Here is a 13,490-nt window from a genome sequence, read left to right as displayed (position 1 = left end):
ATACTCCTGGTCTGGAGAGAGCTGGCAGACACATGAAACCATGGCTCAGCAGCCTAGTTTTTCATGAAAAAAACAATAAAATAAAGCTTCTAGTAAATGTTTCTATTGAAATGGTGATGCTGGAAGAGGGCCGTTAAATAATTTTTGGATACTGTCCTGAAACATGTATTTCTTCAAAGTAAATAAAAACAATCCTCAGTTATCTGAAAATCCAGAACCCAAAAAGTTTTCTTTTTTCAGTCCAAGTTCCCTTGTGCTTTTGCTAGCCACCAAAAAACTGAAAGGGGATTTCCACTGAAAAAGTTTATGGGAAAAAAAAAAAAAAAAAAAGAAAATATTGACTTTGCATAAGGTTTTTCAGGGACACGGCATGAAGACATTTTCTGCCCAGCAGAAGCAAAAACAGCTAAATCTTCCCCAGAACATCTACCTCCCTTCCAATGTGCTTGTGCCAATTACATACAGTTTTATTATTTTCCACTGCTGTTTACATGGCAGAGTCAGCAGAAAAACATGAGACATCTCAGAAACACAGAGAACATGACCCTGAATTACCTTTTATTATAAAGACACTTTAAATCTCCTTTTAAATGTGGTTTCAAGAAAAAAGCTGAACTGAATTAAGATCCTCTTTTGATAGCAACCACTTTGATGACAGCAGAAGGAAAACACTGTGAAATGCCTGTGACTGCAAGGGAAGAAGAGTTTCTCCTGCAGAATACCCAGCCTCTTAGGATGCCTTTTGACTGTGCACCAAGTTCAGTGAAATCCCCACTGCAGGAAAACAAAACACAGCATCATGTCTGTCTGTCTGTCTGTTCCCTGACGCTGGGTTTTACGCTCCATTTGAGATGCTGCTCTGCCTTTCAGCTTGCTGGAGTTTCTGCCCAGCTGCCGGATCGCCCAGTTCTGACTCAGGAGGTCAAAAATGTATCTGCTGGATTGTGAGCACCCCCTAAGTAGAGCTGCAGCAGCTTCCTACAGAACCCAGATGACCCAAAGAGAGGAGTGACCTTCCGTCGTCATGCTGAGGGCTTGCTGAAACCTCTTGGCAAGACTGATGGTTTACATGGAAAAAGGAACAGGTATGACGGATGCTTGGGCTGGTTACTTTTGCCACCTGACCACGTAAAAGTGCCAAGGACTCAGAATTTAGCACATTAGCTCCTGAAAACCCCAACATTAGCACACTCTGCATCCCACAGCTGGTGCTGCCCAGTGCTCCTCCTCTGTTATCGTGACTAAAGCAGCACATTATATCCATTCCTCCACTCTGCTCTTCAAGCATTCCCTCAAAATCCATTTGTACCTCAGGCTCTCACCCTTGCAGAGCTGATATCTCACCCGTCGTCTGCCTTGCCTTGGCTCAGGGCATTCTTAAAGCAGGGACACCTCACGGTCAGTGGTGCAGAGCTGAGGAACCAGCAGCTCCAGAACAGGAAGGACAGGCCAAAGCATGGCAATAACAGTTGGTAGGAAAGGCTTAACTTTGCAGGAACCCATCTTCCCACTAGCACAGCTACACATGGAATCAATGCTGCCCATCATGCTCAGGCTCACCCATCAGTGACAGCTCCCAGTGCCACAGCTCTTTGCTCATTAACAGCCTAACACGTACCAAAAAAAAAAGGGCAGCAGAGAAGTTTTGCTCAAGCACTTTCTGCTGAGACTCTGTGCTTTATGTGTGCATTTCATTCAGGTTCGTCTAGTGACTCTGCCAAACTCTCAAAAACCATGTGAGCTAGGAAAAAAAATAGAAAAAGACAAGCCTGGTACATCCAAACACCAGGCTCAAGGAGAGCCCTTGCACATGTGCCATCCACCCCTGGCATCAGTGAGAGCTGAGCATGGTTACACAAAGGGTATGCTGGACCTACCCTAGAAGAACATTTTCTATACATCTTGTCTGAGATGCAGCAAACCACAGGATACGTTATCAGCACAGGCTATGAAATAGAAAAGGGGTGAGTCCTTGGAGAAAAACACTCATTTGTTGCACAGAGAAGAGTTTGGAAGTATTTACTGCCATATAAGTACAGAGGATCTTTAGAGGATGAAGTATTTCTCCATGTGTATTTCTGAAGGGGGGCCCCACTTCATTCAAGGCTGTCAGTTCTACAGCTGGCAAGTGCTTGCATGAAAATGATAAAGATCTGTAGAAATTACCCTATAACCTGCACCCACAGACACAGCAGAGCACGTTCACTTTGTGAAAAAGTCATTCATTCATCCTGCCTGAAGGCTGGAATATGAATAATTATACTTCTGCTATACAGTCCTACATGCTGCTTTACCAGCTCTGCACAAGGCACCCTGCTCTCTACAAAATCCTCCAAAGTTCTTCACACAAAAGCTCCTACAGACAGCTGACCAACAGGATTTCAAAAAGCTCAGAGAATTTTAGAAAGCAAGGAAAGCATAAACTCAAGCCCAGAAAACTAAAGAGAAAACCACACAAGGCTACAAACAAACTCCAGTCCCTGCAGGGCTGCAAGAGCAGATCAGGTGCTTGCCAGCCTGGTTTCAGGGGTTGCAGGTACCTATTTCCAGCACCTCTGAAGGAAAGGGATGCTCCCCTTCCTCTGCAATGTCACCACTGCATACATGCCCCTGAGAAATCCCAGAAACAGCTACCACAGATGTCATTTCACCCACAAGAACAGACTGGTGGCAGACAGACACTTATTTGGTCTTTATGTGGTGAAGCTGGTCCCAGACCAGGAGCTAAGGAGCCTGAGCCCACTCAGCTACATTATCCTGCCACCTGAGAAAGGGGCACAGATACTCACAGAACAACAGCACACACAGTTAAAGGAATAACCGAAGGTCCCAAACAGCCTTTTCTACAGATTATCACTCTTCACTTTGATAAACCTCAGTGGAATCAAATTAACTGGAAATTTTTATCACTGCATATCCCACCCCCAAACTACACCCCAGGTCCCCCATTCTCTTCACTTCTGTGCTCAAAGTAACTCTGCTCAGCACAGCCTCGCCCGACCTGCAGAATCTCTTCCTCAGCCTGAGGACGAGCAGCAACTGCACGGAGTCACTCTGGGGGACATCAGGGTGGCCATCCAGACTGTAACACCCACGGGGTTGTGACAAAAAAGGAGGGAGAGGCTGGTGGCCAGGTTGAAACAGCACAGAACTCCCCAGAGAGCGTTGTGTTTCACTGACCTGTGGAATACTTGCGCGTCCTCTCGGAGTCTTTGTACAGGGATCCCATGATATCGCCCATGGATCTGGAGATCCTCATCTCATGCTGCTTGCTGTTGTTGGGCTGCAGGAGCTGGTAATCAGACAAAGGGAATGATCAGAATTGGCCAGAGCCCTGTGGACACACCATGTGAAATCCTGTATTTGGCTCCCCGCGACCCTATTACCCAAGAACTACTAAAAAAAAAAAAAAAAAGAGAGAAAGAAAGAAGACATGCACGTAATCTGGAGTGATCCAAAACCATTCACAAACAACTCACATCTGCTAATAAAACACTCTAATAAGATTAAGCTCCCACAGATAATGGCAAATACAGATATTTGACATAAAAGACTACACTCCATTATCTCCAGATAGGTACAGAGACTGATCACTGGACTGAAAACACTTGCAATCCCAAAATCAGCACCTCTCCTCCGTGCTCCCTAGACTCCAGTGGCAGCTGAGGCACTGCACAGGTTCCTCTGCAACAGGGCAGAGGGACAGAGAGGGGAAGGTCAGGGAAGACAGGTAAGGGAAGAGCAAACAAAAGCACATCCAGCTGGCAACCTGGTAGTGGCCAGGTTTTACTAAGATTCTAAGACCACACGTTACAGTGCACTGTGATTTTATGATAATTTTACGTATGACCTCAGAACTGTGTGCTCTCACACACAGGAGCATGGCCACATGCTTCAGGAAGAGATGGAGCTGCTCTCAAAGGCAGGCAGGAATCTACCTGGCTCCTCTGCTCTCAGCAGCTGACTTGCAGTACTGCTGTGCTCCCACAAATTGCCCCACTTCCACCCAGGGTTTAGGAAACCCCAACTCAAGGCTCAGTTTCCCCTGGGACTCTGCTCCCTGCACTTCCCAAGCCTCTCAAAAGGAGTGGAGAAGCACCAAGGGCTGTGAGCACCCACAGCAGAATGGGGATAAGTGAGTTTCAAGACTCCCAGTCTCTCCAGTACTTCTAGGAAATAAAAAGAAGAATCAGAGTTGCAACATCTACAAATCCCTTGCTCTACAGCCTGTGCTTGGGGCAGCACGACATGTGCTTTGGCAAGACACTCTGTGCAAGCGAGGTCAAGCTAACAGGCTTAACTGCAAAACCACTGAGCTCAGGAAAAACTAATAAATAAATAAAGATGGAAAAAACCCAGACAGATCTGCATGAGACCGAAGGATTCTCCAGTTTGCTCTTCCCAGCCTTTAGCACCGCTGCAGCACGTGGGGGGAACAGTCCCCACACTGCCACCCAGCATGGCAAGGGCCAGGGCATCGCCCTGAATACAGAGGAGAGGTGAAAAGGAATGGTGGCAGCATCTCTAGAAAGCAAACACAAGGAGTCCTCTCCTTGTTTGAGGGTCAGCCTGGTATTTAACCCTTCACAGGATGCAGGAGCCAGAGGGAGCTGAGCTCAGCATCTGGGCTACTATCACAGGAAGATTTCTGAGCAGCTGAGCCAGAGCAGGGCTGACCTCCCTCATAAGCAGCCTGCCCTCTGCTCTGCACCATCAGGAGACTCTTTTCCACTCCCCAACACAATAACAAGGCATCTCAGGCCGGACACAAAAGAGCAGAGAAGGTGAAGGGCTCACATTCGCTTTCTTTGGAGCGCTCACAAGGATCCGCAGGCTCTTCAGGGAAGGGCTCAGCTCCAACTGTTCCATGGCTTTGTCCAAATCTTCCTGGGATTTCAGTGGGATCAGGAGCTGGAAGGGATTAAACAAACACCGGAGGATGGCAATGTCACACTTTTGGGTAAACAGGAGCAGATTCTTACAGGGAGCAGCTTGGGAATCAGAGGATGAGGGAGGAACCCAAGGAAGCGATGGAAAATGGGGCCCCCGTGCCCTCCAGCTCTAATATTTTCTTCCAAGACCTCATTTACCAAGCAACACACGCAAAAAAAGTCACAACAAACAACATCTGCAAGGAGAAAGCTTAAAGGTCACACCAGCGATCCAGCTAGTGGGAAAAGGAGAGGGCTGGGATGAAACCTTGGGCTTGCTGCCTGCTACTCTGGGGCTGCTCTGATTCTGCAGGCAGGATCTGCTGCTAGCCAGCCCCAAAATAACATCACATGTTCTTGCTGGGTTGATGGCCATGCAGTGGTGCTCCAAGACACCAGTGAGTTGCACCCAAGGATTTACTCTGGCAGATGCTTGGTGCCCTTCCCTACTGCTGCAACCTGTGTTCCTGCACACTGACATAGCTCCCTAGTGTCTGGCCATCAGGTGAAACCCGGGAACATCCCAAAAATAAAAGTCTTTTCCCTTTTGATGTGAAAGGTGTGCACTGCTCTCCTTCCAAGAACCACTTCTTTCACTCCCAGTAGAACAAATTCAGGTTCTGCTCTTTATAAGAACAGAGAACTACACAGTGCCGTGTCTGTCAGGCAGCAAAAAATTGTGATGCTTTCCTGGGAAATGGCAGACTATTGCCCTCACACCTCCATGGGGAATTTGACCCTCCCAACCTTGCTGTGTGGTGTACCATGTCCTGCAGACAGCCTGCAAAGCCTCCAACGCCCGACACAGCTGCACTTCAGAGGAGCTCTGTGGCCTTCCGCTGCCCTGGGCTAAGATTAAAAGCACAACTTCTTGCCCTCATTCTGGGATATTCTGCCTAATCTCATACCAAACAGGCCCCAGCCTCTGCAGGTTGCCTCGGGCACTGAATCTGGCCAACACAGCACATGTTATTCTCATGCCTGTGCCAAAGTACACTGTAACTCCACTGACCAAAGGCACCGAGCAGCCACAGCTCCCAGCAGGCTCTCACTGCTCTCACTGGGAGCCACAGCTTCCCAGAACTGCTGAAAGGTGGCTCAGCCCTCTGGGTGATCAGAGCTCCTGCCACCAGCCACAGCAAACCCACCTCAGAGCAGCTGCCACACAAGGTGACACTCACAAGCCAACTGGGACAACCTTTTTGATCCCAGGGTGTTGCCAAGGGTTTGGCTGCTGGCCTGCAGGCAAATACACCTCAGACTGTGCTCTTGGCCTTGTGGCCAAGAAGGCCAGTGATATCCTGGGGTGCACTGGGAAGAGAACTTGCAGCAGGTCAGGGAAGGGATCCTGCCCCTCTGCCCAGCCCCGTGAGGCACATCTGGAGCACTGTGCCCAGCTCTGGACTCCAGAGAGACAGGGAGATCCTGCAGCAGGGCCAGCTGAGGCTACAAGGAAGATGAAGGGATTGCAGCATCTGTCTTATGAGGGAAAGCTGAAGGAGTTGGAGCTGTTGAGGCTCAAGAGGAGATGCTGAGAGGGGACCTCATCCCTGTCTGTGCCTGTCTGCAGGCTCAAGAGGAGATGCTGAGAGGGGACCTCATCCCTGTCTGTGCCTGTCTGCAGGCTCAAGAGGAGATGCTGAGAGGGAACCTCACCCTGGCTGTGCCTGTCTGCATTGTGGGCTCCAGCAATGGCACAGGAGGAAGGGGCTGGAACTGATGCCCAGGAAGTTCCCCCTGGACATGAGGCAGAACTTCTTCTTGTGCAGTGACCGAGCTCTGAGGATTGTCCAGAGAGGCTGTGGAGTCTCCCGTACTGGGGATATTCCAGAACCATCTGGACACAATCCTGTGCCCTGTGCTTCTCTCTCTTCTTGACTCTCCTTAAGAAGGGAGGCTGGACCAGATGACCCTCTGTGGTGCCTTCCAACCTGACCCATTCTGTGATCCTGTGATTTGCTCTCATCCTTCATTCCTATTTGAATGAACAACCTGTATTCCCCACAGATATCAGACAAAGATGGTACTGAGTATGTCTCCTAAATGCAGCGCTCAGCCTGCTCCCTTAAGCAGGAGAGGTGGAGAGATTCCCTTGGGGCACTGCTTAACCCTCTTGAGGTTCACAAAGGCTCTGCCTCAAGCAGACAAGGCTCCTCCTCTACACACCCCCAGAGAGAACTGAGAATGGTGGAGAGCTGCTCTCCCTAGTTTCACCACCAAGCAGAATTTGACTCTGAACTCTAAGCTCAGCCCTACTGCTCACCCATCCCTTCACTGAGCTCCTGACAAGTGTTCAGAGCAATCCCCCAGCTGCTGCTCTGAACAGAATGTTCTGTAGGTCTCTCCATCTCTCTCCAACATCACAACATGAACATGTTTGCATGCCTCCTTCAGAGGAGCCAAAAACATCAGGGAGAAATTGCCCTCTTGTAAAAGGGACTGGAGCCAGTATTTAGCTTGGCTTTACCTGTTACCCACATCTGGCAAGAAAATTCTGCTCCATTTGACTTCCAGACTGTGGCACACATGATTATCAGGAACAGGTATCTGCTAGGCATGAAACTCAAAACAGACTCGTGCAGAACCATGGAAGTAATTGCCAGGGTGGATTTCCAGAAACTGGGTTTGTTTGATCTAAAGACTGAGTAGCTGTGATTAACAGCAAAGTTTACCTACACAGAAGTTGCACAAACAGAGCTTATTGGAGTTTTTTTTTTCTTGCTTTTAAATAGTTTCCTCTTCTGGAGCCTGATGTTTTAGTGGGGGACTTGATGGTCTCTCCACTGCAGGTTGAAAAAGGGAGGGGAAAGGGTGAGGTTTCACCAACTACAGCAGCACTGTCAGACCTCACTCCGTAAGACACCACAGAATGCCAAAGAATTGTAGGAAACAGGGTTGAGGAAAAATCGGAGAGGTCAATTAGTTCATCTTCCTGCCCAACGCAGGACCAACTGGCATCAACAATTCTCGACAAATGTTTGTTAAATATGCTTTTATCTCCTCCCTCCCCCCCCATAATGGTGCCTCTGCCATTTCCCCAGGCTGTAACTCTCCCTAAGCTCCCAGAACGATGCTGAGGGGCAGCCTTGGAGGAGACTGCAGGAGGTCAGAAGAGAAGTGGTGGCACACGGAGGTTCAGTGAACTTCTGCCCAAGGTCACATCACAAGCTGGTGTCTGTGCTGCCCTGGCCAGGCTGGGCTTTGCTGTCCCACTCCTCAGAAAGATGAGCCCAGCCTGGAACTAACACAGACATGCCCCATGGGGGACACCCATGGCCAGGCCCTGCTCTTATCTACACCAGCCCCAGCCTGCTGATTCCGTGGTCCCACCAGGATGTGATTCATGCGTGCCCCTGCTCCACCCAGCTGGCAAGCTCATCTCACTGATCCTGGCTTCAGGACGCCTCCTCCACCAGGACAGGGACTGCCACTCAGTGAGATTTTGCAGGGTCTGCTGACCTCAGTCTATATTTGGTCTACAAGGTGCCACTGCAAGAGAGGTGTCTGATGGCAGCAAAGAATTCCTGCACAGCTCCCCTGGAGCATAAAGGCAGGGTGAAATATTTAACTGCAATGAGTCTGTGGCCATGTTCCCTCTGAAACTTGCAGTCATGACACCCAGAACCCTGACCCACGAGCCAGATGCTGGGTTGTCACCACATATGCATGTAGGCTATGACCCCAAAAATCCCTCTTGTCTGTTTATAGTGTTTCCAGAACAACAACCCTGAGTTACCACTCCTCAGACATCTTCCAAAAGCTTGGGTTCTCACGAGGTGGAACTTTTAAGTGTAGGAAAAACAAAGCACTGCCCTAAGAAATCAGGAGTACCCAAAGGCCTGCTCATGGCCCTGCTGTGTGCTGTGCACATGCCCAAAAAGACAGTCTCTAACATGGGATAAAATGCATTATTTAAGCTTCTGTTTGCTGTTGTTGGAAAGAAATCCTCTTCCAGTGGGAAGAAACCTGGAATGAAATGAGTCATTCCTGGAGAATTCAATGGCAGGCTTTTCCCAAGAGGGCTGTCAAAGAATGCCCAAGATTAGAAACCTGACTGCATTCAAAGTCAAAACCCAGTGGACACTTTGGTATCATGAGGTACCTATTGTAAAAGAATAGGAACTTTCTTTGTGGAGCAAATCTCTATTGAAACAGAAGGGAGAAAATAAAAAATAGGAGAAAAAATAGAAGAAAGGTCTCTTTAGGACCTCTCTCTCCATTCATACTTTAATCAAAGGCTACAGGTCATCTGCAATTAATACTTGAACAAGCCACCTATGAGGGCAGATCCAAAAGGATCCGTGTTTCAAAGCCCACATCTTTGCCATTTGGCCCTCTCCTCCTTCCTAAAGCCAAACCCACCCTGAGAGTCCAGGGACTGCAGATGCCTCAGGAGAAAACACTGAGCACACCAAAAGAGATGCCAAGGATTTCTCCCTTCTGCTAACTGCCCTCAGCAGGACCTGCCTTTCACACACAGTGCTGGGCTCCAAAGTGGGAAAACCACAGAGGCCTATGTGATGAATGATGGAGGAGAAAGACCTCCTGGCCTTAAAATGCAAGGATTGCAGAGGGAGGGTTTCTTGGCTGCTTTTATGTGGCCACAGGGGCTGCTGGAGGAACGTTCAGTGATGCACATTTCACTGCAGACCCAGCCACAAGAACGTGCACGTCGTGCTGGGGGTTTGGGTGAGACAAAGTCAGCGCTAGATAAAAGAACACTGTGTGAGCAGCACTGTCCCTCCTGCTCTGCACTTCACACTCCTGCAACTGCCCTCGAGGTGGGAAGACTTCATTTCACATCCCCGATGGAGTGAGGGGGATCTTTTGTCCTGGGGAAAAGACAATGTTCCTGTGTAACAGGCCTTACTTGAAATAATTTTGACAAAGGAAAATCCTGGCTTGGAGGCTGAGAATCCATCTGAGCTGTGTCTGGACAACAGCTCTTCTGCACTCACTAGCTGGGAACCACAAAATAAGGTTATTTTTCTTCACATCCAAGTAAAACACAAAATCAGGGCCTTCAGAACAAACCACTGCTCAATTCTGAAGTTGGCAGCAGGCAACCCAAAGCTGCCCCTCAGCAGTGAGGAGAAGAGTACCTCATTGTTCACACAGACCAAGTCCATCGTCTGCCCAAAAGCGTCCGTGACCTTCTGCACCACCTCCTTGAATTTGACTGGTCTTGGAAACTGGATAATCCTGTATACACAAACAAATACAACAACAGTCTCAGTTTAGCAGAAGCATACTGGAATTTGGGATTTGAATGACAGTACAGAAGAAAGGACTTGTATTCCATCTCAAAGCAAAAGACTGCCCCTTGCCTTTACACTCACAGAAATGCTGCTCCTCTGCTGTGCCCAAGAGGGGATTTGACTACCCTGCAAAAATATCTACCAAAAATCTTTGTGCAGCTCCTCTGCTCCTCCCTCCAATGTGAGTACAGGTGGAAAAAAAGGAAGTCCAGCAGCCCTCCACTGGAGAAACCCCAGATCAGGCAATGGTCAGTGATTTGTCATCTCTGTTTTCAGCAAGAGGCTCTGAATAGGGAGGAGGGCTGGAAGTGGGGACGATGCAGTTTGGCATCCTGTGACTCTCCTGTACCATCACACACAGCACCTCTAGAGGTACTTACAGCAGGTACAGTCTAACCCTAAAATAACACTACTTAAATTTTCTTTGGCTTTAACATGCACCTTGGACCATCAGCCTGTGTCCTGCCCTGTCACAGCCACCAAGCAGAGGTGATTCCATGAAAATGTCAAGCAGGGAAGGGCGGACAAGCTTTAACTCCCAGCCCTATTTTTATGGGACCCATGCCCAAAATCTGGTTATCTTAAGTAAGTGTCATGGACTGCTAATCAAAGGACACATTTCTGTAGAGTTTCAGCTCCACTGTGGTTCAGCAGGGCTCAAGAATTAACAAGAGAAAAGGACCCAAGAAGCATTTAATGACTTCCAGCTTGGAACCATTTTGCCTGCATGCAAATCCCAGGAGCTTCTTGTGGCAAATGGGATGATGAGGCAGGGCTCTTGCATATAAAAGGGCAGCTGATTTTAGGGGAATGAATCCTGCTGTGAGCTCAGCTGCAGCTGGCTGAAGTCAGCAGGACAGTGTTGAGTGGAAAAGGTAATTAGTTCCTGTATTCACAGAGGACTGGAGTAGGTACCTACCTTTTCTCTCCTTCATACTCAAACTTGATCCTGACACTTCGTTGCTGAAAGAAAGAGCAGAGAATGGTGAGGTCCCAAACTGCATCCTGCATTGACTAGACCCGAAGCTGACAGGAGTTCTCAGGGAGCCTCTCCTGACTCTCTGTAAGGCATCTGGTTTATTTAGGCCAAGCTGCCTGGTGGATTCATAGCCTTTGAGGACACGCCACATTGCTCAGGAACGTGCTTGTCAAAAAATAAGCTCCCGTGTAAGCAAGAAGACACTCACCTCTATAACTGTTAGTTTTAGTAAAATTCATTCACAAAGCTGAAAATTGTTCTGAACTCTTGGGAACAAGGCACTATATCAAAGAGGCCAATATGGCAAGTGTCTGATGCCTGTCGACCTTCAGTGCTTCCCATAGTTTCACCCCAGTACGTTTCTGTTGGAAACCCAAAAACCAAAGCTCAGAGGGTGTTGACTAGAACACAGGAATATTTGGGGTGAAGAGTTAAGAAGTAAAAGCAAGCATTCTCTAAGGGAAGTGGAGACAGTCTAAAATTTTAAAGCCAGCAGTGCTAGGATGGTTGAAGGGCTGGTTGCTATTTTGTTAGGACCTACAAAATGCAAAGTGTATCAGGCCCAACACACAATACACAGCAAATGCCCACCCTGAACTGACCCATTGCTCACCTCAAGAGAAACCACAAAATTTGCCCAAAGAAGAGCCAGTGGAATCACAGGCACACAGCTGTGCAAGGACCAGTAAAAACCACTTCTCCCATCAGAGGATGGGAGATATTTGTGCATATTTAGCAGCAATCAAGACCACAAGGAGCTTTTTCATTCCTTCAGCTTCTCAGGCCAAGTCTGAACCAAGCATCCCTCTAGCATCCCTCAGATCATTCCAGGACTTTCCGACGGTCTCCAACGCAGATCAAAACCCTCTTTACTCCCCAGACCAGGTCTAGTCACCCCACTCAACCAGCATTTTCCTCCCCACAGTGCCCACCAGCCTCCTCAAACAGCTCTCTTCCCATGCAGAGAGAAGTGCTGGCCACCTCCCTCCGAGGTGTAACCCCAGGGAGGGCTCGGTCCCGCGCCGCCGGCGTCTCGCAGGGATAACTCCCAGCTGGGTGGGTGACAGCCCTTCCTGAGCACAGGACTTATCTCTGGGCCTGGGCTGCCAGCGTGTGAAGGCACACTTTCCATCCTCTCAGAGGGAAAGCAGAGCTGCAGTGAAACAGCTTTGTTCCTAACGAGGAAAACGAGCTGGACCGGCGCCCTCGGGTTTGTTTTTCAACCGACAGCTCCCCGAGTTCTGCAAACACCCACCGAAATTCAGGAAGTCGAGGCTGGAGGCGGTTCTGTTGAAAAGCTTAAACAGATTCAGGGTAAACACGGTGCATCACCCAAAATGCATCCTTGTTATCTCTGCTCATGGCATTTTCTGTGCTTCCAGAAGGGCTGGGAAGAACCAGTGCTGGGACAGTCACCAAGTGGGGCACTCCAGCAGTGATACAGGCCTGTGCTAAACAGGCACTTACATCACCTCGGCGGCTAAAGCCAGTTCTCCAGACCCACAAAGTTTGGAGAGTCTCCAGATTCATTTCCAGAACAAGACCCAACTTGTAAAAATACCAGATTAATTCTAAACCAGTCCAAAATTCCAAAAGAGAAGATATAACCATAACCAACCTAGTGCTGAAGGTTCAAATCATTCTGGAGAGACAGGCAAATACAGGTGGAATTGCCACCTTGGATTATCTGTGCTGCAAAAGAAATTATACAGGCTCTTTCATGCCAATTTTTATTTGCACATGCCCCTCTGAGCAGGCCTGGCTGCTTTATTCCTCCTAGATGCTGGCAATAAATTGGCCAGTGTGGGTTCACTGACTGTAACACCACAAAACCTTTCTCTAAAGAAAGAGAGGAAAAAAATAAAAAATCGGGGCAAGGAACTTTCGAGGTTTCTCCTTACAAAAGAGCAGGACGTGGAAGGGGAAGAGCTCACACAGCTCTGGCCTCGCTGCAGGAAACCTTTCAAAACACAGGTTTCACTTTCAGCACAGCCCCGAACGTTGCATTGAGCTGGGATGTAGCACACGCTGCCTGGTTGTGCTGAGCAGCACAGATTTCACAGACAAACAAGTTTTGAAAAACAGCTTGTGGCTGGAAAATGTCAGAACACTTGTCTAAAGCTCCAGAGAGAGAAGAAAATTTAAAAAAAAATGGGCCACGACCCTGCTGCATCCTTTTCTTCTACATCAACAACAAGGCTGATGTGCCGTGGCCCGACGCCAGCAGAAGGACGCCAGCTGCCCCACACTGCTCTGCTTCTGAGCAGAGCTACAAACACATTGGTTCCAACAGGGAAATGAAAACCCACTTCATTTCTTAAT

General features: G+C 48.5%; 1 protein-coding gene across 1 annotated transcript in view; it reads right to left on the bottom strand.

Moving 5' to 3' along the window:
• LOC137464270 (mitogen-activated protein kinase kinase kinase 3-like) overlaps window positions 1-13,490 on the bottom strand; it is a 77,104-nt gene that overhangs the window by 21,700 nt on the left and 41,914 nt on the right. Inside the window, exons 4-7 of the mRNA XM_068175561.1 lie at window positions 11,109-11,152; window positions 10,034-10,133; window positions 4,798-4,911; window positions 3,181-3,292 (exon numbers count right to left, since the gene is read on the bottom strand). Coding sequence (XP_068031662.1) covers window positions 3,181-3,292; window positions 4,798-4,911; window positions 10,034-10,133; window positions 11,109-11,152 — 370 coding nt within the window. The remainder of the gene's footprint in view (window positions 1-3,180; window positions 3,293-4,797; window positions 4,912-10,033; window positions 10,134-11,108; window positions 11,153-13,490) is intronic.

Source organism: Anomalospiza imberbis, chromosome 1, assembly GCF_031753505.1.
Source record: "Anomalospiza imberbis isolate Cuckoo-Finch-1a 21T00152 chromosome 1, ASM3175350v1, whole genome shotgun sequence".
Lineage (NCBI taxonomy): Eukaryota > Metazoa > Chordata > Aves > Passeriformes > Viduidae > Anomalospiza > Anomalospiza imberbis.
The sequence above is the reverse complement of the archived record's forward strand: the minus strand, read 5'-3'. Positions and strand labels throughout refer to the sequence as shown.